Source organism: Bactrocera dorsalis, chromosome 4, assembly GCF_023373825.1.
Source record: "Bactrocera dorsalis isolate Fly_Bdor chromosome 4, ASM2337382v1, whole genome shotgun sequence".
NCBI classification, from domain to species: domain Eukaryota; kingdom Metazoa; phylum Arthropoda; class Insecta; order Diptera; family Tephritidae; genus Bactrocera; species Bactrocera dorsalis.
This window is the reverse complement of record NC_064306.1, coordinates 53,013,452-53,034,886: the sequence shown is the minus strand read 5'-3', so window position 1 is coordinate 53,034,886 and position 21,435 is coordinate 53,013,452. Positions and strand designations below refer to the sequence as shown.

General features: G+C 35.0%; 1 protein-coding gene across 6 annotated transcripts in view; it reads right to left on the bottom strand.

Annotated features, from left to right (window-relative positions):
• Window positions 1-21,435, bottom strand: part of LOC105224376 (low-density lipoprotein receptor-related protein 2) — a 442,984-nt gene that overhangs the window by 33,357 nt on the left and 388,192 nt on the right. For all 6 annotated transcript variants that reach the window (XM_049454765.1, XM_049454763.1, XM_049454768.1 and 3 more), the window contains exons 3-4: window positions 13,592-13,756; window positions 11,210-11,341 (exon numbers count right to left, since the gene is read on the bottom strand). In XM_049454765.1, the coding sequence (XP_049310722.1) occupies window positions 11,210-11,341; window positions 13,592-13,756 (297 nt within the window). The remainder of the gene's footprint in view (window positions 1-11,209; window positions 11,342-13,591; window positions 13,757-21,435) is intronic.

The following is a 21,435-nucleotide window of genomic DNA, read 5'->3' as shown; positions in this document are numbered from 1 at the left end:
TGGTTCATTGGGTAAAGTTTACACGCACACATACATATATATCTCGGCTAAGGTGTAGCTGCCAGTATGCAAATAAAGCTTAAAAATTATAGGTAAAGCTCGTGCGTGTGATTTCGTGTTGCATGCTTGTCGGTAGTTGACGAAAATACTTTATTGCATGAAATTTTTAAAAGGTTATTGCCATGTCGCCAACTCACTGTGGCACACACGTTTTCAAGCCGACGTGTAAATATGCAGACACACACACATATATATATATATAGTACACATATTATATATGGTGAGGGCACACACATTTATCTTCTGGTTGTTTATTGCCGTTGCAAGTGCAACATGTTTGCTGTAGTTAGTTGCAGCAGGCGACATTTCTGTGCGCCAGATAATTGCATGCAACACAACGAAGTGTGACTGCTGTGGCAAGTGGAGGCATGCATTTATGTAGGTGTGTGTGTCTGTATGTGTATCAGGATATGTTAATGCATGTAGGTAGTAATAGTGTATTTGTGTGCATAGCTGTTTACACAGTTGTTGTTGATGTTTGTTGTTGATTTACTGTTGGCCGGCTTCCCGTTGCTGCCACAGCTGTCTGCCACATGCACACATATATCAACATAACTGTCTCACTTGTCGCTGTGTACATTTGTTGTTGTTATTGCTGTTATTGGCAACTATCTGTGCAACCGAAGTTATCAGCAACACTAAAGGTAAACACAAGCAATCCGTTGTAAAGCACCGTTAAGTTGCCGCACCGAGTTGCCGGATATTTGGCTTGTCTTGTCTTGTCTATTTGGCTGAGCCCGAATAGTTCATCAACGAGCAAAAGTTTATTTATTCAACTCATCAAAAAGCAATTCGTCGTCTGGACGTCTGGGCGGGCCACGCGCCTGGTAGTGTGGGTGTATTTTTGTATGTGTGTGTGTCTGACTGCAAGTGCAAGTTTGCTTCTACGTGCAAGTTATTTTTGGCTCTTGCACTTTCTTTATTACCATTTGCCGTTATGTATGGCTAAGTATAGCACTTACAACAGCCAATCTAAAGAGCGTCTTCCACAGTCTGTCTGTGCTTTGGGAATAAATTTGTTTGATTGCTTTGTGAGCATTTATGTCTGGGCGAAGAAAAAGAAAAATTAAGACTAAGAAGACTAAGAATTCTACTTCAAGTTTTTCCCTTGGTAAATTTTAGAGCAAAGTCCGGTTGAGACATTTAAACTAATGTTTGCACATACAAATATTTATTGCATGTAGGAAAAGTAGTTTAGTTCTTGGGGACTTGTGGACACAGCTAGTGACCCAAGTACTAAAAGTTTTCAATGAAGTAAAGCGCATGCGGGTTAACTGTTTTAAGTGCTTACTTATGTATACAAATATGTTACTGTGCAGCAGTTGGATGCTTAGTAAAATATTAAGAGCCGTACAGTACTTCTATTACATAATATGTATTGTGGACAAAAATAGTAAGACCTTTTAATATAAATTTCATGTGAAAACCCATTCGTCGAAATATTATTTTTCTGGGTTGATATGACTTTTAGTGACACCTGTGACAAATATCACGCAAAATAATGATTAGTGTTTAGAATACGCTTGTCTTTCTGAAGTACATAAAGTGCATTCGGTGATTTTTTGATGAGTGAAAATATTCCGCAAAGAAATTCAATTAAATTTGGGGTGCGGAATCAAATTTCTGGTGACGAAACATACAGAGTATTGGAAAAGGCTCTTGGTGATAATTGTTTGCCCCGGGAAAGTGGTAAAAGATTATTGAAAGAGATCGAGGACGCGTTGATGACGAACCGCGTCCAGCCCATCAACATTAACTGAAGATCGATACGTCTATTAAGTAGTAGAATTGGTGCTTGAGAATCGACGATTAACAGCCAGAAATCTTACAGGCATCGTTGGAGTATCGGAATGATCAGTAAAAGCCATTTTGAAAGATCATTTGGGCTTAAGAAAAGTGAAAGAACGATTGTTCCTAAATCACTCAATTCTTTCGAAAAACAGCGTCCCATTAACGTCTGTGAAACAATGCTTTCTGACTACCAGGATATCATGCTGTAGTATTATTACCGATGAGTCTTGAATCTATGCTTACGACCCGGAAACAGACGATCAAACGGCCGAATATCGTGGTAAATGTGAGCCGAAGTCGAAAAAACACTTCAAAGCAGCTTAAGTTGACAGTTTTCTTCGAGGTGTGGTGCTCTCCGAATTCCTTCCGTCGTAACCATAAAAATAGGCCGGAATTATGAGCCGACTAACTCGATTGCATACTGTATTGATTTTTCGTGAGGTTTTCGTTAAATTGTCAACAAATATCGTGCCACAACCACCGAGTTCACCTGACTTAGTATGACTTCTGGCTATTGCAAAGTGAAACGACCGCTCCGGGAAATCGTTTGCATTCAATTGAAGATATAAAAGGGAATCGCTGCGCGCATTGAAGGTATTCTGGAAATTTACTTTAACAACTGTTCGAAACAGGATTGGAAGGCTTTCTGGTGAATTTTTGTCATTCTAAAGCGACTGGAATTGGCTCGGTTAAAAACAAATGTGCCAAAAGTGGCTTGCCGGCCTTTTTCTCTTCGAAGAGGCTAAGAAAAAGAGCTCGAGATGAAGTACTGAAGCTCTACTCGATGATAAAAGAGGGCAACATCTTTGAGAGTCACTCAGACAGCCACTGCAAAACGTTTAAAGGCAGATGAATACTCGTACATTCAATAACAATTGTGTGTCACATGAATTGATGCCAAGAAATGCTTAAGAAGGACTTTGCATAACAGAAATGCTGCTTGAATGCTATGAAAAGAAATTGTTTTTTCTAGCTTATTGTGTCTGCTGATGTGAAAGGAATCTATATATACAAAACGCAAAAAATCAATTGTGGAATATGCTCAACCAGCAAAATCTACCGCGAACCTGAATAACCATGATACCTATGCTCTGTATTTGGTGGGATAGGAAGGGCGTGTTATATTATGAGTTTCTAAAACCGGGTGAAACCTTTAATGGGGAACTCTACCGATTCGAGAAGCGCACGAAATTTACGACCAGAGGCGAGGCAATAATTTGCCATTGTGACAACGCTCAACGTCATATTGCAAGATTGGTTTAAATCTCTTTGGAAAATAAGGGTTGCGAAGTTATTATACGAGGGCTGTCCGATAAATAACCGACCTAACCATGATGCACGCGATTTTTTCAAAATTTTTTTTTTTTTCTACATAGTCTCCTTGTAACTCCACACACTTCTCCCAGCGATGCTCCCATCTCTGCAACCCTCCCTTCCAAATAGTACTTGGCGTCTTTTTTCAAAATACGAGTTCACGAAAGAGATTGCCTCCTCATTTGACGAAAATCTCTGGCCGCCGAGCGCAGTTTTAAGTTGAGGAAACAAAAAAAAGTCGCTTGGTGCTAGATCCGGTGAATTAGGTGGATGGTCAAGCAGTTCGAACCGCAATTCGTGGATTTTCGCCATGGCGACTGTTGAGGTGTGAGATGGTGCGTTGTCTTGGTGGAACAAGACTTTCTTTTTTTGCAAATGTGGCCGATTTTTCGAAATTTCTTCCTTTAGCGTGGCCAATGATGATGCGTAGTATGCTCCTGTTATAGTTTTTCCTTTTTCAAGATAGTCGATAAAAATAATTCCATGGCTGTCCCAAAAAACACTCGCCATCACTTTCCCAGCCGAATACACAGCTTTAGGTGTTTTTGGGGCTGGTTCCCCCTTTACAATCCACTGTTTAGATTGGTTTTTTGTTTCGGGCGTACAATGATGAATCCAAGTTTCGTCTACAGTTATCAATCGGCGCCAAAACTCGGTCTTATTGCGCGCACGTTTGTGGTCTAGCGTAAGCAAACGCGGCACCCAACGCGCGGACAGCTTTCTCATGCCCAAATCTTGGTTTAATATGTGACAAACAGTTTCTTTTGACATCTTCATAATCTCAGCTATTTCCCTAACTTTAATCCGGCGGTCGTCTAGTACCAATTGATGAACTTTAGCGATGTTATCGTTAGTGATTACAGTTTTTGGACGCCCAGGACGTTCATCATCTTCCAAGCTCCTGCGACCACGTTTAAATTCAGCTGCCCAAAATTTTACGGTGGTAAACGATGGTACAGAGTCACCATACACAGAGTCCAACTCATCTTTGATTTGTGAAGGCGTATTGCCTTTCAAAAATAAAAATTTAATTACAGCTCGATATTCAATTTTTTCCATTTTGGGAAAATCACCGAAATAGACTCACAAAAACGACTGTCAACAGATAATTGCGCAAGATAAATTTCTGAAATTTTGGCGAGTAGCTATTATAATATGCACAATTTGAAGTAGAAACTTTTTTTTCAGATGTGCCGCTAGCTTCACGTTGAGGTCGGTTATTTATCGGACAGCCCTCGTATTATAGCACAGATCTTGACCCTTCTGCTTACCATTTGTTCCGGTCGATGCGGAACACCTTCACTGGAATATCGTTCACATGAGAACGGAGTCTTCATTTCTTCGCAGTTCTTTGGAATGGAATCCACAATTTTCCAGAAAGGAAAAGATATACTTGACAATAAGTTGAGGGCCATGCATTCACCAAATTCATGATTAATGGTGACGAGATTGTTGTGCTTATGAACATGACGTTGAAACTCTATAATACAGCGAATGGTGCCTCAAAAATGTGCCCAAACTGAAGGAACCAAAATTCACTGAAGGCATTGAAGACCATTCAGGCTTATAATAAAAGTATGTAAGTTTGGATTAAGTATTAGAGCTCTTGTAAAGATATATACTAAAATACGTGAAATGTCGTCAGTCCGGATTAATTTTGAATTAGTTTTGAGCACACTAATGTATTCCAATAAGTTTAGTTTAAATGAATGATGGAAGAGAATTTATAAAAGGCTGCAGGTGCTGAGAAGTAACTACTACAAGTGTACTAATAAACTTGAAGTTCTTCTTCTTTACTGGCATAGACATCGTTTACCTCAGTCAGTATAAAACGTATATTCATAAAATCGTCCGTCAGAATTAGTTCAAAATAACCCCTTTCATTAAATAATTTTGCAAATATTTCTGTAAAAGTGGTAAAATTTAGTTTAAACTTTATTGTTTAATTTCCTTAGGCTCTTATTTTCCTTATGCCCTCCAACTTTATTAAAAAGCAACAGCATGCGCAAATTACTCCTAATGAAAGCAATAAAAATCCGAAAGACAATTTTACAATTCAAATTAAACTTTGCAGCCCATAATGCCTGAGGAAATTTATCACCTTTACCCGCGCCAATAGATTGTAATCTAACAAATGACAGCTTTCATTAAAAACACAACCATTCATTATCATTTAAACAAATTTTCTTTGACTGTAACAATTAAGTGAAATTTAAATTTATAGCAACGACAAGCTAAACACCGTTTTATTTGTTTGTGTTGGTAGATGGTGATTGGGGGTAACGGCATGTGGTTAAGTGTAGTTAAAGCCGCACGAATGTGTCAGACCGAGTAAACAATTCACACCTGCTAAACCTTTGTTGGTTTAATAATTTCTTGTCTAATCCCAACAAAGCGGGTTACCAACACATACATACATGTGTGTATATCTATATTGTAGGTGCTTGCCGGTGTTTAGCGAGTGGCAACTAGTAATAAGATTCAAGTATAGAGCTAAATACTTATATATAAAGGGTGATTTTTTAAGAGCTTGATAACTTTTTTAAAAAAAAAAACGCATAAAATTTGCAAAATCTCATCGGTTCTTTATTTGAAACGTTAGATTGGTTCATGACATTTACTTTTTGAAGATAATTTCATTTAAATGTTGACCGCGGCTGCGTCTTAGGTGGTCCATTCGGAAAGTCCAATTTTGGGCAACTTTTTCGAGCATTTCGGCCGGAATAGCCCGAATTTCTTCGGAAATGTTGTCTTCCAAAGCTGGAATAGTTGCTGGCTTATTTCTGTAGACTTTAGACTTGACGTAGCCCCACAAAAAATAGTCTAAAGGCGTTAAATCGCATGATCTTGGTGGCCAACTTACGGGTCCATTTCTTGAGATGAATTGTTGTCCGAAGTTTTCCCTCAAAATGGCCATAGAATCGCGAGCTGTGTGGCATGTAGCGCCATCTTGTTGAAACCACATGTCAACCAAGTTCAGTTCTTCCATTTTTGGCAACAAAAAGTTTGTTAGCATCGAACGATAGCGATCGCCATTCACCGTAAAGTTGCGTCCAACAGCATCTTTGAAAAAATACGGTCCAATGATTCCACCAGCGTACAAACCACACCAAACAGTGCATTTTTCGGGATGCATGGGCAGTTCTTGAACGGCTTCTGGTTGCTCTTCACCCCAAATGCGGCAATTTTGCTTATTTACGTAGCCATTCAACCAGAAATGAGCCTCATCGCTGAACAAAACACGCGCGCGAAACACATTTCGAACCGAACACTGATTTTGGTAATAAAATTCAATGATTTGCAAGCGTTGCTCGTTAGTAAGTCTATTCATGATGAAATGTCAAAGCATACTGAGCATCTTTCTCTTTGACACCATGTCTGAAATCCCACGTGATCTGTCAAATACTAATGCATGAAAATCCTAACCTCAAAAAAATCACCCGTTAGAAGCAAATAAACAACGCACAAACACAAACAACATACATGCATATATATGTAGATAAGTATATGTAAGTACATGTTTGTGTGTTGGCAAGAAGCATTTAAAGGCCATTTGGTTGTCACTGTCTACTTGTGATTGCTTGCCATCGGCGTTTATCACTGTTTGCCTATCTGCGTGTATTTGCCCATTCGCTCCGTTTGCTTGCTTGCCGGCTAACGCAAACAATGAGATGGGCATGCAAACAACCCGGCAGTCTGGCATGGCAGGCTGACAGTCGGGCAACTGACAAAGGTAAGCAACGATGTGCGATGCGGATAATTGTGCATGCTTTGGAATGGCATATACCTATTTGAAGGAGCGTTCTTTTTCATTTTATTGTATTAAATTCCGTGGGATTTAAAGCAAATGATCGTACTGAAATTGAATTGGGTTGAGAGGATTGTTTATACATATTTAAAACGTAAATAATGTGCTGTGTGTTGGTTTAGTGGTATTATTTTAAGAAACTGTTAAGCTGTTCTAAATTTTGTTAAATAGTATTAAAGTCGGGATCCCGAAATTTCGGAATTTAGTTTAAAATAAAAATTTGTTTCGACACGCTTTTAACATTTCCAAATTTTTGAGTAAAATGTCAGAAATTGTAGTCCCGAAATTTTGGGATTTAGGTTTCGGGATATTTGAACAAACTGTTAAGTTGAAATTTGCTTTGAAAATAGTTCAAATCTAAATTTTGGATTATATTATACAATTAGGGATCCCGAAAATTCGAGATTTAGTTTGAAACAAAAAGTTGTTTCGAAACGCGTTTATACTTATGTAATTTCTGAATCTTGGAGTAAAATATCGAAAATCGGAATCCCGACATTTCGGGATTTAGTTTAAAACTAAAACGAAAACACTTTTAAAATTTCCAAATCTTTGAGTAAAGTATTGAAAAACGGAATCCCGAAACTTCGGGATTTAGGTTTCGGGATTCCAATTTTAAATGAGAATTTATTTTTATTTATTTTACCATAAACAACATTTTTATTAAATTGTCTAATATCAAATATTGGGGTCCTGAAATTTCGGGATCGCGATTAAAATTTCATTTTTATAAACATGCTTTTGGAAACGCATATGCCTAAAATCACCGACACAATCATACAAAATCAGCACACACCGCGTCTCTAATTTCTTCGTTCTGTTGCCAGGCTCTGGTTGCTTATTGGTTACCTTCTTCAAGTGCACATATATACACACATTTTGTAAATATTCAATCATTTTACAAATGTCTACTAAATTTACATTCATTCACTTCACTTGTCTTATAACACCGTTCAACAATATGTCCTTGGCTATGGCAGCTAAGAGAATGCTGCTTCGATCGCTGAAGCGAAATGAGAGGCGACACATATTTACATACATTCCTAAAAATGTATGTACATATGTGTGTATCAGTGAGTAAGTATTTTGCTATGAAGCAATAGGTGCATACAAGGGCATACTCATACGTACATAAATACATATGTGTTTCTATTAAATTACTTCTATGTAGGTATGTAAATATGTGAGAGCGTACTTGCTTTATTTACTTTTACAGCCGCCGCAGATTTTTTTTCAATTTCCGCGGTAATATTGAAACACGTGTCTTTTCATCAAAGCTCATGCAGTTTGTTTAGGCTTTCAAAATTGTGGTGACTGTATGTGTAAGTGTTTAGCTGGAAGTATTTGTTTTTGGTTCAGCAAATTTATGAGTCTCAACAACGTTTCAACCCACGTCTAAGACTAATTCAATTCCAGACCAAGTGAATGTGTGTTGCAAGTGGGAAGCCGATGTATGTATATGCACTTAAGTTGTTGTATTAAATTACCAAAGAATTCATTTGAAAATTAATAACAAATTAAAATAAAATAATAATATCAGTGCTCAAAGAACGAAATCGAAATAAATGATAATGAAATATTGTAATATTGGTTACTCAGCGATAATCAAACTATGCGAGGCAAGTAATGTGAAGAAAAGCGATTTTATATTTAAGTTTCGCGTCACTCAAACATGAAAATGAATTACATGCGCTTTTAAATTGGCGTAACAGCGAAAAATATGATAGGATTACGCAGCTTTTAACCTCTTTGAATTCGGAAATTGATAAATCAAAGTAGTTACGATAACCCTTTTTTACTGCTAATAAAGTTTATAAGCTTTGAAATCTGTTTGTTCAAACAAAAATAAAAAGCAAAATGGGAAAATCTGCATTTAAATTGATTAAGTTCAAAGGGCGTATACGTAATCTAATTAGGCGCTGCCATTACAGGGCTGGTCGGTGGCGTATACGTAACTTTTGCTTTGTATGTGGCGGGGGGCAATGTGGTGTGAAAATAATTTAATTTTGAATGAGTAAAGTGCTTTTACCATTATGCACTTTTACGTTGCTAAATTGTAGCATGCGAAAATATAAATGGGGAGTTCAAAGGGAATGCTTTTTTATTTTTTATTTTTGTTTTTTGTATTTAAATGATTTTATACGCTTTTAGGTTACAAGCAAAATAGTGTGAGTAGTAGTTTTTAGACTTGCCATTCAATCTATGCAAAGTGTTGCTATTAAAATAATTTGATTAGTCGTAAAAACGTGTAAAAATGGTGATAGAGATGTGATAGTTGCCTGCGTGGTTGAGACCTTACACATTTTATTTTGACTGCTAAAAAATATTGTGATACATTTTACTTTTTTTTTAAATGTGCCAGTATTAGTGCTAAAGAAGTTTTTTTTATTTTTTAAACATTTTTACTGAGGAATAAGTTTATTTGTGAAGCGGTGGCGTATACGTAACCTTGTGCTGATTTGAATCAAATTCATGCATGACAGGGCGTATACGTAACTTTTTGAATAAAATTACTATGAATTAATATGTACTTCCTGGAAGTGAATTTGGTTGTAGGCAAGCTTTATTAAACAGGAAAAAATCTTAAGCGCTGCTAGAAGTCCTTCACAAATATAAACATTTTCATATAAAAACTTGATCTTCATACGTCACTTTGCATGACAGCTATATGCTGTAGTGGTCCGATCTGAACAATTTCTAAGGAGATTGCAGCACTGCTTTGGATAATACACTGTGCCAAATTTCTCGAAGATAATTTGGCAAATAAAAAAGTTTTCCATTTTGATCGTTAAGTTTGTATGGAAGCTATATGCTGTAGTGGTACGATTTGAACAATTTCTTAGGAAGTTACAGCACTGCTTTGGATAATATACTTTGCCAAATTTCCCGAAAATATCTTGATGAATAAAAAAGTTTTCCATAGAAAGACTTGATTTTGATCGTTAAGTTTATATGGCAGCTATATGCTATAGTACCCCGATCTGAACAATTTCTTCGGAGATTATACCGATGCATTGGATATAAATTCGTGCAGAATTTCGTTAAGATATCTTATCAAATAAAAAAGTTTTTCATACAAAGACTTAATTTTGATCAATCGGTTTGTATGACAGCTATATGCTATAGTAGTCCGATCTGAACAATTTGTTCGGCAATTTTACCGCTATCATGCAGAATTAATTATGCCAAACTATGTATAAAATATCTATTGAAATAAAAAAGTTCGTCATACAAAGACTTAATTATTATTTTGAGTTCAGTTCTGGACTTATTATTTTGCGTCAACAAACAAAGTAATAAATTAAAAATTGAATGCTTTTTGTTTTACCTAGAAAAACGATTTCCTCAGAAGAGTCTAGAAATGAAAAGTATGGAATTTACAAAACAAAACAGGCAAAACAGAAAATCTCAACTTCTTTCTAACATCAAACAACTTGCTATTGTTCTATACAACTGTGCCACACGCAAACACATCTACACAAATGCGCTTGATTTTTACACCAAAAGTGAGAGGTTTTTATTCACAAGAAGTGCTCATTTGGAATGCAGTCAGAAAACAAAAAAAAAAAAACGAAAAAACTCGCGCCCTAAGTCCCGTCTCACAACTTTGCGAGAAATTTTCATTTCCAAACTTCGCCGTTTTGCCTTGGAACGTCACCCTAGCGCTGGAAAGCTGCACAGTCGCAGCGTCTTTTGTGTGCTCGTGGTGCGTTTTGAGCAATTGAGAAAAGTTGAAATTTGGCATAATAATCAGCAGCAGCAGCGGCAGCAATGCCACAACAATAACACAAACACAGACACTGCGCACAACAAGCGTTTGGCGCAAACCATTTGTTTTGCGCATTCAGCATGCAGCGAGTAAATAATGAAAAGTACAATAACAACACAAAATAAGCACGCAAACAATATGCAGCGAAAGAATTCGTAAAGTAAAGTAATAGAAGAAAATTTTGAAAAGAAACAAAAACAGAAAAACGAAAATACATCAAATATTAAGCTGAAGTGGTGCTTTGCCTGCACAGTTATTTGCATAATTTGAAAACAGCAATAAGTTGTTGAAAGAAAGCAAGCTGACTTTTGAAATTTCGAAATACATATTTGCTTTGGCAGACTTTTGCCAAACCGAACTGAAAGAGAAATATTTCATAATTCTTTATTTTTTTGTTTGTATGTATGTGAACGCATAAGTTCTTAATATTTCGTATGTAAATTTCTTTTAATAAATCTTCTACTCACTGCACTGCGACTCGTCCGATTTGTCCTCGCAATCGTCGGTCATATCACAACGAAAATGCGGCGGTATGCAGTAGGTCTTATTGAAGACATATTGACCGCAGTTGATTTGGCCCGCCTCACACTCAGGTGGCGCTGCAAATTGAAAATTTAAATTCATTTATTATGAGAGAGAAAATTGAATATGTAAAATGAGCTGAATTATTAATACTGAACTAAATTAAAATAATTATAAAATAGTAAAAAAATGATTTACATAAATATTAAAGTTTTATATTGTAAGATACGGAAGTGAAATGATCTACGCTGTTTACGAAGGGTTAGTAATGTTTATAGAGAGGATAGAAGGAATTATGTTTTCAACCAAAAAACATGTTTTACATATGATTATCCTTGCTTTTGATCAGTCAGTGTAAATGGAAGCTACATGCAACAGTGAGTCTTTCAGAAAAATTCGTTTCAAGATTATAGCATTGTCCTAGACAGTAATCTACGCCAATTTTCGGTCAGTTTGTATCGCAGCTATACCCTTAAGAGGTCTGATAGCGGAAGTTCCGACAAAGGAGTAGCTCCTTGGGCAGAAAAGAAAATATGTCAAATTTCAGATGTCTCTCTTTATCTCTGAGGTCTCTTTGACAGAAAAGGGCTTGTCCGAAATTTTAGAACAAAATCTCAAAAACTATGAAAATAGTTTGCGTAAATGCAAGCAGAGAAATGGACGTTTTTAGGCAGTCTTTTAAACACTTCATTCGTAATAGACCCGTATTTTTGTCTCAGCATATGAAAATAGATACTTGGCCACATAATTTCTCTTCGTACTCCAATTGACAGACATTCGCACGAACTGTAAGTGACGAACTGAATGCAGAACATGGAGAGCCTCAGAAGTACGATCGAAACGCTACATTTTATATATAAATTTTCATCGAGACTACCTTGAGAAAGGGAAACTATCAACAGAGATTATTCTATAGGAATTTGGGACTTTTAAAGGATGATATCGTGAATAAAGTGACCAGATTCGATGAAAAAGCAATTGCGGTTTCAAAGCATAAGTCATTGAAAATTATGTCAAAATCGCTTGAATTATTTTTAGAACTATTTCTGCATCTGTCCTGTATGGCTTTAAACAATATTTTGTTTAGAAACCTGTGCTCTAGCGCTAGAAAAATATGATATGATGATATCAGACAATGCTGAGCGCCATTTTGAAGCAGAAAACAAATTTTGCTGACCTTATCTAAAAATTAAAAATAAATTTCGTGTCCCAAAAATCGGTTTAAAAATTAAAAATGAAAGTTTTAGTACATATTTTAGTTAAGTGCCGGTTTAAAAAAAAAAATAGTCCCAAACTTACAAAAAGCTTAATTTTATCAAAATTTCGACGCTTTTCCTGCATTTAATTAATTTTATTTATAACGTTTCAGTTCTTTTTATTTTGAAAAAAAAAAAATTTTACCAACATTTTTGGAAATGCTTTTATTTCTTTTCATCTCATCCTTTAATAAAAATAATTTTTTTGCTTCTATTTTATTTAATAAACAAATATTTTATCAATATCATATCCGATTTTTGTTTACGGATTAAATTTAACATTTTTTTAAATATTTTTATTCTTTTTCATCCCATCTTTTAATTGAAAAAATATTTTTTTAACTCCAATTTTTTAATTAAAAAAAATTTAATCAATATTTTAGCTGTTTTGTATTACGAATTAAATTTAAAATTTTTGTAAAATATTTTTTATTAATTTTCATTTCATTTTTTGATTTAAAAAATATTTTTTTTACTTCAGTTTTTTAATTAAAAAAAAATTAAATATATATATCTGATTTTGGAGTACGAATAAATTTTAAAAAATATTTATATAATATATTTTATTAATACCATATTTGATTTTTTATTACGGATTAAATTTAAAATTTTTGAAAAATATTTTTTTCTTTTCATTTCATTTTTTAATTGGAAAAATATTTTTTTTTACTATAATTTTTTAATAAAAAAATATTTATTCAATATTATAGCTGATTTCGGATTTAGGATTAAATATAAAATGTTTTGAAAATATTTTTTTTTTTCATAACATTTTTTAATTGGAAAAAATATTTTTTTTACTACAATCTTTTAATAGAAAAATATTTAATCAATATTTTATCCAATTTTGGCTAGCAAATTACATTTAAATTTTTTGGAAAATACAAGTTTTATTGCAATAAAAAATTATTACTGAATTGAAAAATTAAGAATTCATAATTTTTGAAAAATCTAATTTTTAAAAACAAGATCCGCATTAAAAATTTAATAGTTAATTTAAGTAAATAAAAATTATTTGTAAAATTCCCAAAACACAAAGTAGCAATTTGTTTTTATTGTTGTACTACTTACGACACGATTGCTGCTCATCTTCGCCGCCTTCGCAATCCTTTTGATAATTGCACACCCACAACGATGTTATGCACTTGCCATCGTTGCAGCGAAAAAATCCTCGGGGGCATGGCACATTGAATGCTGAGACGGACCCGCTGCTGCCGTCGCGGGCACCGAAACTCACTGCAAGTGGAGAAGAAAAGGAAAAATTGTATTACAGTAAATAATTTTAGACGGTTTGACAGATTCAGTATCATTGAACATTAAAAAAGCAAAAACAAAAAATTTCCAGATGTGCGAAAATATGAAAAAAAATTAATTAAAAAAAATCTGTCAGTATTTGCAGAAATATTAAAAGAATATTAATTTAATAAAAATTATAAATGTTTATATTTAAATTGTTATAAATAGTGCTGAAAAAATTAATTTCGATCAATTTGCAATTATTTGATTTTTTCTATGTGAATTTCCAAGTTCCGTTATCGGCATTACAATCATGAAAGCTTTCGGAAATTCTTCACATGTCCAGCCAACAACAAAGCATATCAAATAAGAAATATAATCCCGATATTTCTCGCATTTCAATTGCAACGCGCACACCCTTGACCATTTTTGCGCTTTCTGCTTTTGGGTTGTGTCAAGTACTCCGGCTTTGTTGTTGCAAATATTTGTTAAGACATTCACTTTATAGTCGCTCCTTTGTGTCCATTCAACGCTTATTTACGCAGCTATAAATTCACTGCAACATTTATGCGCTTCCAGATATGACGAGTATGACCCCATTTATGGCGCTCGCTGCCAAGCCACTCTTTCACAAACCCCTTTCTACCGCTCTCTCTCACTCTCACTCTCTCTCCAGCTAGCACCCATTTAGCACAACTATTTGTCACAATGCATTTCCCTATAACTGCCTGCATGTATGTGTGTATGTATGTATTGGGCACCACAGTAATGCCCTGCTTGGCTGCTGTGTCGGCGACCTTCCAAGGACGAGTCAGCATAAACAACAGGACAATAACTATGACTTTACTCGCTTCAAAAGAAAAATATTTAAAAAATTCTTTCACTGTGCGGACTTGGTATCGCATTGCGTTACGCATTGTTGTTGTTGTTTGATGCTGCTCAAAAGCTTTTGGCAGCATTGTTGTTGTTGTTGTTGTTGTCTTGTGTTGCTGTTAAAAGCATTTTCAGTTTTTCTGCTGCAGCAGAGCGCAAATTTAAAGGCGGAATGGTAACAAAATATACAGTTATGTATAAATAAATATATATATCTACGCATATACGCACTTAGTAACGGTATTCAAGCACATAAATATGTGTGCGTGTGTGTGTAAATGTGCGCTCGTATATTTTATGATTACATGGCAGCATGCTGCAAAGGAAGTTGAAATGGGAGCAAAGGGCTGTAATAAAGAAATACCAAAACAACAACAAGTACGCAACAAAGAAACACAACAACAAGTACTGTAAAAGCTTGCGCTCTGGCGCTTTAGTCTTAAAATTTAAGCTGCGTCCATATCTAAACCCTTCCCTGTGTATCTAACTAAGTCTTCTCACACACTTTAAAGGGCGCTCGTAGACCATGCGAAAGGCCAAGTCCTCTGCGTATCTGCCGGTTTCATTTTTGATCCCATTTTCACTCGCCATTACAATCAGTTTAGCTTAAATTGTTATTGCTTATGTTGCCTGCATTCCATTGTTGTTGTTTGTTCGTTTTCTTTACACTTTCCCACTTTCGACTGAGCGCATAAAAATTGTTGACTTTCTTGTGCTAATCTGCTGCTGCAGCAAAGCTGGCAATTTCATGCTGGCAATGCTTTTTAACGCTGCAACCTGGTGCTCCGCTACTTGACTTTAAGCAATTTTGATGAATAACGGGAAATGAAATGGCTGATGGCGTTAGAAGTAATGAGCTGGTGCGAAAATGTTCTACATAACATCGGAGTTTTCAGTTGCAAGTGATGAAAATACAAAACGACGATAAGTTTTATTATATTACGGTCCTTTGAGAAAGGCTTGAAAATTTTGAAGAAGCATATTCATGGCTCTTTGGCAACACTCAATTTATCTGAGAGAAAAGTTTTAGATTTTTTTCTGCATTTTGCTTCTTTCGAAAAAAGTTGTGTTTCTGTAGATGCCATAATAAAACATAGACAATTTATGTACCCTATTCAACCGAATTCTATAACTTTTGAGCACTTTTTCGAATGTTTGTTCCCAACTCACTTCTTTTCTGATTTTGGAGCAGTTTTACCATTGTCAATGGCTTTGATTTAACAAACTTATTTCAAAAATTAAATTATTAAGATATAAGTCAGAAAAAAGATTTGCAAGTCGTCTTTTGATTTCTTTATAAACTTTGGGAAATAATAACCTCATATGAGTAAAGTTTAACCTTAAAAGGCTATGGAAAATTTATGAAAATGGCAGACGCTACGCTATGTTGAAAATAATATGTGGTTTTGAACCAAAACTTGTCCAAATTCTACCAAAACAATATTCAAAGGTTCAAAAAGTTTTGAGTTAATCCATTTGGCTTAACTTGAAAATATTCTAATAAGAAAAGTAAAAAAAGAGGATCTACACACACCTCTTCGTCGTAAACTGACGTTGAGCAATATCAAAAGCTTCGTCAAGATTGGAAGGACCTCTCAGAGCCGTTCGATACTAAACTAGGTTTCAGACAAGGCGACTCCCTATAGTGTGACTCCTTCAAACTATTACTGTAGGAAATAATACGAGCTAGAGAGCTGAATCGAGAAGCCACAATCTTTTTTAAGAGTGTACAGCTGCTAACGTACGCCTATGATGTCGATATCATTGGCCTCAATAAGCACACCGTTAATTCTGTTTTTCCAGGATAAGGAAGCGAAGCAAATGGGTCTGGTGGTGAACGAGGGCAAGACGAAATATCTCCTGCCATCAAACAAATGGTCGTAGCACTCTCGACTTAGCTCTCTCGTCAACGTTGACTGTCATTATTTCGAAGTCATAGATAATTTCGTCAATCTTAGAACCACCATAAATACCAACAACAATGTCTGCTTCGAAATCCAACGCAGAATAACTCTTGTCAAATGGTGTTACTTCGGATTGAGTATGCAATTGGTAAAGTCATCTTTCGACAAAAAAAAACCAAACTCTACAAGTCACTCATTATTCCCGTCCTGCTATACGGTGTAGAGTCATGGACTATGACAGCGTCTGATTAGTCGACTTTACGAGACGTTACGAGTTTTCGAGAGAAAGGTTCAACGGAAGATTTATATACAGCGAACATCGCTATTACTGCAAAGATGACGAAATTTAAGGCGCTACAAACTGGTGATAGAAAAATGATAGACGTTCTGTCTTAGAAAGAACCATAAGAATAGATTGCCAGAAAGAAGAAAATCTGTAGTGGGATAGAAATTGTTGATTGAATGTAGATTATTTACGGATATTTTTTATCGGTACCCGAAAAAGGTATACACATTATATTTGTCACGAAATTTTTAATACATACAAGGAAACTTCGGTAATGATCAACATGACGAGCTGAGTCGATTTAGACATATCCGTCTATCTCTATCTCTATATGTCCATATATACGCGAACTAGTCCAGGTTTTTAGATATGGATCTAAAACTTTCCAGACGTCCTTTCCTCATCCGAAACTTGGTGAGTTAACACGAATAAAACTAATATAACGACCGATGGAAGTAGAAAAATTCAGTGTCGAATTTCAACTTTATACTCAGAATATTAGAGGAGTTCCTCATAATATTGAAACATCTGCTTTACTCCTCCTATCTTTCTTTAATCTTTCTTCACTGACATACGACTACCTGAAGTTATATTAATCCACTGAAAATGCCTCATATTTGTTTAATTTCATTATATTTTTATTCTCATTAGACTAAGCAATAAAGTGGAAAAATCTATTAATAAGTAAGTTTCCTGCCGTTTTTATTCTAAAACTCAAGGAGAAATGGTCGCTTGACTGAAAAGCAGTCTAAATGCAAATAATTTAGTTGAACGAGAGTATTTCTGGATATTTTTAATTTCGTTTCCTTAAACATGAAAGGATTAACCCAAGCTGTTCACGAAACTTGTCATTAGTAATGGAAGTAGTGGCCTTTCAAAATTCCATACCCCGTGGTTTTCACCAAATTTATCATTCAAATTCAATTAAAAGTCACACTATAATTATATTTAATTATATTGTACTACAAAACAAAAAAATAATACATATATTTGTATTAATATGACTAATAAAGGACAACAGGATGTACTATATATTGAGTCAACAAAGGGATAATATAAAGGCGAACAGTCAATCATAATAACAATAAATTGTGGCAAATTGGCCCTTAGCACGCATACAATCGCATTTGCTTGCAGCAAATAAATGTGACTAATGCTGTTTGCCGCACACAACTTATTCAATCAATCCATTATAGCAAACATAGGTGGCACTTATGAGTACACACTATATATCTAACACTTGTATAACCCCACATTTGTTGTGTTTGTTTGCTAAATGAAGTTGCGCGTGCGTGTGTGTGTTGGTACGCGCCATTTGCACTGTGAGTTGCAGAAAGGCCCTCAAGGATATAATAATTAATTTGCACTGTTGCTCAGCGTGTTACTCTTGACAGCAGACGAGCACGAATACCATATTTCTAGGAGTACGTGTACCCACATACTTCTGCGAAAAGTGGTTGGTTCTTATTCCGCCGGTCATACTTGTCAGCATAGCTACTCAGTGGGGGAAACACAACGCTTGGCGTGCAAATATTTGCCAGAGTTAGAATGAAATGTGGTCGCACTATTCTGCTGTTGCGCGAGAAGGAATGTCAACTGGTGGCAACAAAGTAGCAGCGCTTTCACGCAGTTAGCCCAACAGGGTTAACCAAAGTAAGCAGACGATTTAATTACTAGTATTCCCATATTGACTTTGGGTGTTAATTAGTTGGACGCACGAGCCATAAAAATATGTGTGGTTTTACATATTAAATATATATATATGGTTTTTTGGGGAGATTTATAATACGTTATTAGCGTTTTAATAAATCTTGAAGTTTTGCATAAAATTTTAGCTTTATTAAGTTTTTATTATACTGAGGAGTTTATTTAAGTATTTTGAGACTAAAATTATTGCAATTACACTCGAAGTTTTTGAGTTCCGTTATAATTGTTCCTGAGTAATCCAAATTAGAGTTCCCATAAATATATACGCCTTTTAAATTAACCTCTTTTCGCCGAAATTGATCTCTCTTGAATTCACTTATAGGACTAATTTATATATATTTCCTCTCTCAAACAAATGCTACTCACTGATTTTGAGATTTGAAATTGTTCCTCTATAAAATCCTAGGGAATACAAAATTGGATTAGGCATTGGCTTGCTTATATTGACACGAAAGGAGATTAATTTGAGGCTAATATCAAATCAAATTTAGGTTTTTTGTCAGTCCGAATCAAATTTGATCAGACGGTATTTGAGTCTTTTTTGTTATGTCTTTGCAACTAACTAATACGTGAAAATTTATTGTATTTTTGTCAGTCCGGGTCAAACTTCATCAGATGTTATTTGACTTTTTTTGTTTTGTATTGAAAACGCGAAATTTTAGGTTTTCGTTAGTCCGGGTCAAATTTGATCAGACGATATTTGACTCTTTTTTTGTTTTGTATTGAAATACGGGAATATTTACGCTTTTGTCAGTCTGGGTCAAATTTGATCAGACGGTATTTGACTCTTCTTTTTTTGTTTTCTTCAATCCGGGTCAAATTTGATTACATTTGACTGTTTTTAGTTTTCGCAAATGATTTCAAAAGTCTGTCAAATTTTATTATTTTAGCTGATTGCATAATAGATCATGCTCAAAAAATCTATCTTTTGTAATTAAGTATAACTCAAAAGGTCAATCATCTGGAGCAAAGTAGTTTCGCAATATATAAAGCAAAGAATGGCCTTTTCCACATTCGAAAAAGACGGGAACAGTCTGTTTAATATAGGCAGTCTATGAATTTTGGGCAGGATAAATCTTCAATTTTGTGAGAGACTTTCTAATAAATTTATTTCCGACAGATGACGCTGGTGTCAAGTTTTTATTAAATATCGCACTTATGTCGCTGGGGAAATGTAAGGGAATAATTTATTTGCTTCTAAAAACATCAGTACCAGTCAAATGACCAATAAGATCATGGGTTTTAACGCCTCTTGACTATTTCCTCTGAGGGTATATTAAATCAAAGGTTCAAGCCAATAAACCAGCAACGCTCAGGGAGCTCGAAGACGACATTCAGCGCACTATAACCGAAAATTTAGCTCAAATTCTGCAACTTGGCTATCATACTTTACAGAATGAAGTATAAATAATACCAGATATGTGGGCACCATATCCGGTATATTCTCTAGTATTTTTCGATATATGTATGTATATTCGAAATGAGATAAGATAATAACTGAACAACTAATGATGCTTTAAAGTCTTTTTAATCTTTAAGAAGGGTTAGAATCGCTATGAACTGCAACATATTAACAACTATATATTTTAAAAATTTTTCTAACGATATGGCAACTACCATTTATCAAATACCTGAAGCAGCTCGCGCAATTCGATAAGTGGGTGTCAGCGTGGCAGCTTCAGTATCATAGCCACATGTCGCATGAGAGCGAACAAACAATAAATGCTAGTAACAACAAAGAAGAGTTAAAAAAGCTTATAGCATTAAACAATAACAACAAAAACACACTAAATACTTGAGAGCATAAAAACTAAAGTGCGCTCGAATGCGAGCAGAAATAAACTCATGTGAATGAGTGCGCAAAAATGCATTTCAACGCACGAACAACGGAAACGAAGTAGAGAATGAAGTAAAAAATAAAATAGACGGTAAGTGTTAGAGCTCATACGGATTTGTAAGTGTGAGCATGTGTGCATTGACTCTATATACTAGCCAATAGACTGTTCTTGTTGTTGCCGCCACTTGTTTGCCCTGTGCGTGGGTATTTATGTGCTTGTGCCACACCCCATCAATGGCGGAAGTACACAACTTTAAACTGTTTACTTGGAAAAGGATAACGGTGATCTTAAATAAAAGTGTGTGTGTGCTTATTTATATGTATGATTGTGTGTGTACATTGCGAGATAAAATATCATAGAGAATCATAGCTTGAGGACAACAATGAAGGCAATTCTCTTAACTGGGTCGTTTGGTTAAAGAAAGTGTTTGCTGCGAGCTTTAAAGGATAGGAAATATATTGAAAATATTTTTCGAGAATTCTTTTTTATGAAAATATTGTTCGCAGTTTGGTCATTGATATGTATTTTTATGTAATTACATCGAATTGTGTTCACTGTTTATAATAATTGACAGCTTCTACGCTCACAGTATAAATTTCATTCGACTTCATTACCAATTCTCATCTGGTTTATGAAATCATTAAGACATAAGCGATAGCGCCAATTTTGGAAATGAAATAGAAGTAGATCGATTTTTCTGCTTTTCAGCGGCTATCTGTAGATGGAAATTTGTTTCATGAATCTTGTAATCTCAAATTTACCGCTTTTTAGTGCAAAAACTTTTTATGCTAACGTTATGTAGTGTAACTGATCACACACATACAACGCGCGATATACTCGCAAATGAATAAATGCATCTATTTGAAAAATAAGGGATTTCTTTTCACAAATCCTTATATGAGTAAATTTTTTAGGTATCCATTCCTTCGAAGCTTCTTTTTTTGTATATTCTTCCATCTTCATATTTTAAACCAATGAGGGATTTGTGTGCCAGCGCTTATACCATAACTATCTTTTTGAAAAGCAATTATTTGTGGATTCGCACAGTGAATTCTCGCATCTGTGACGCTT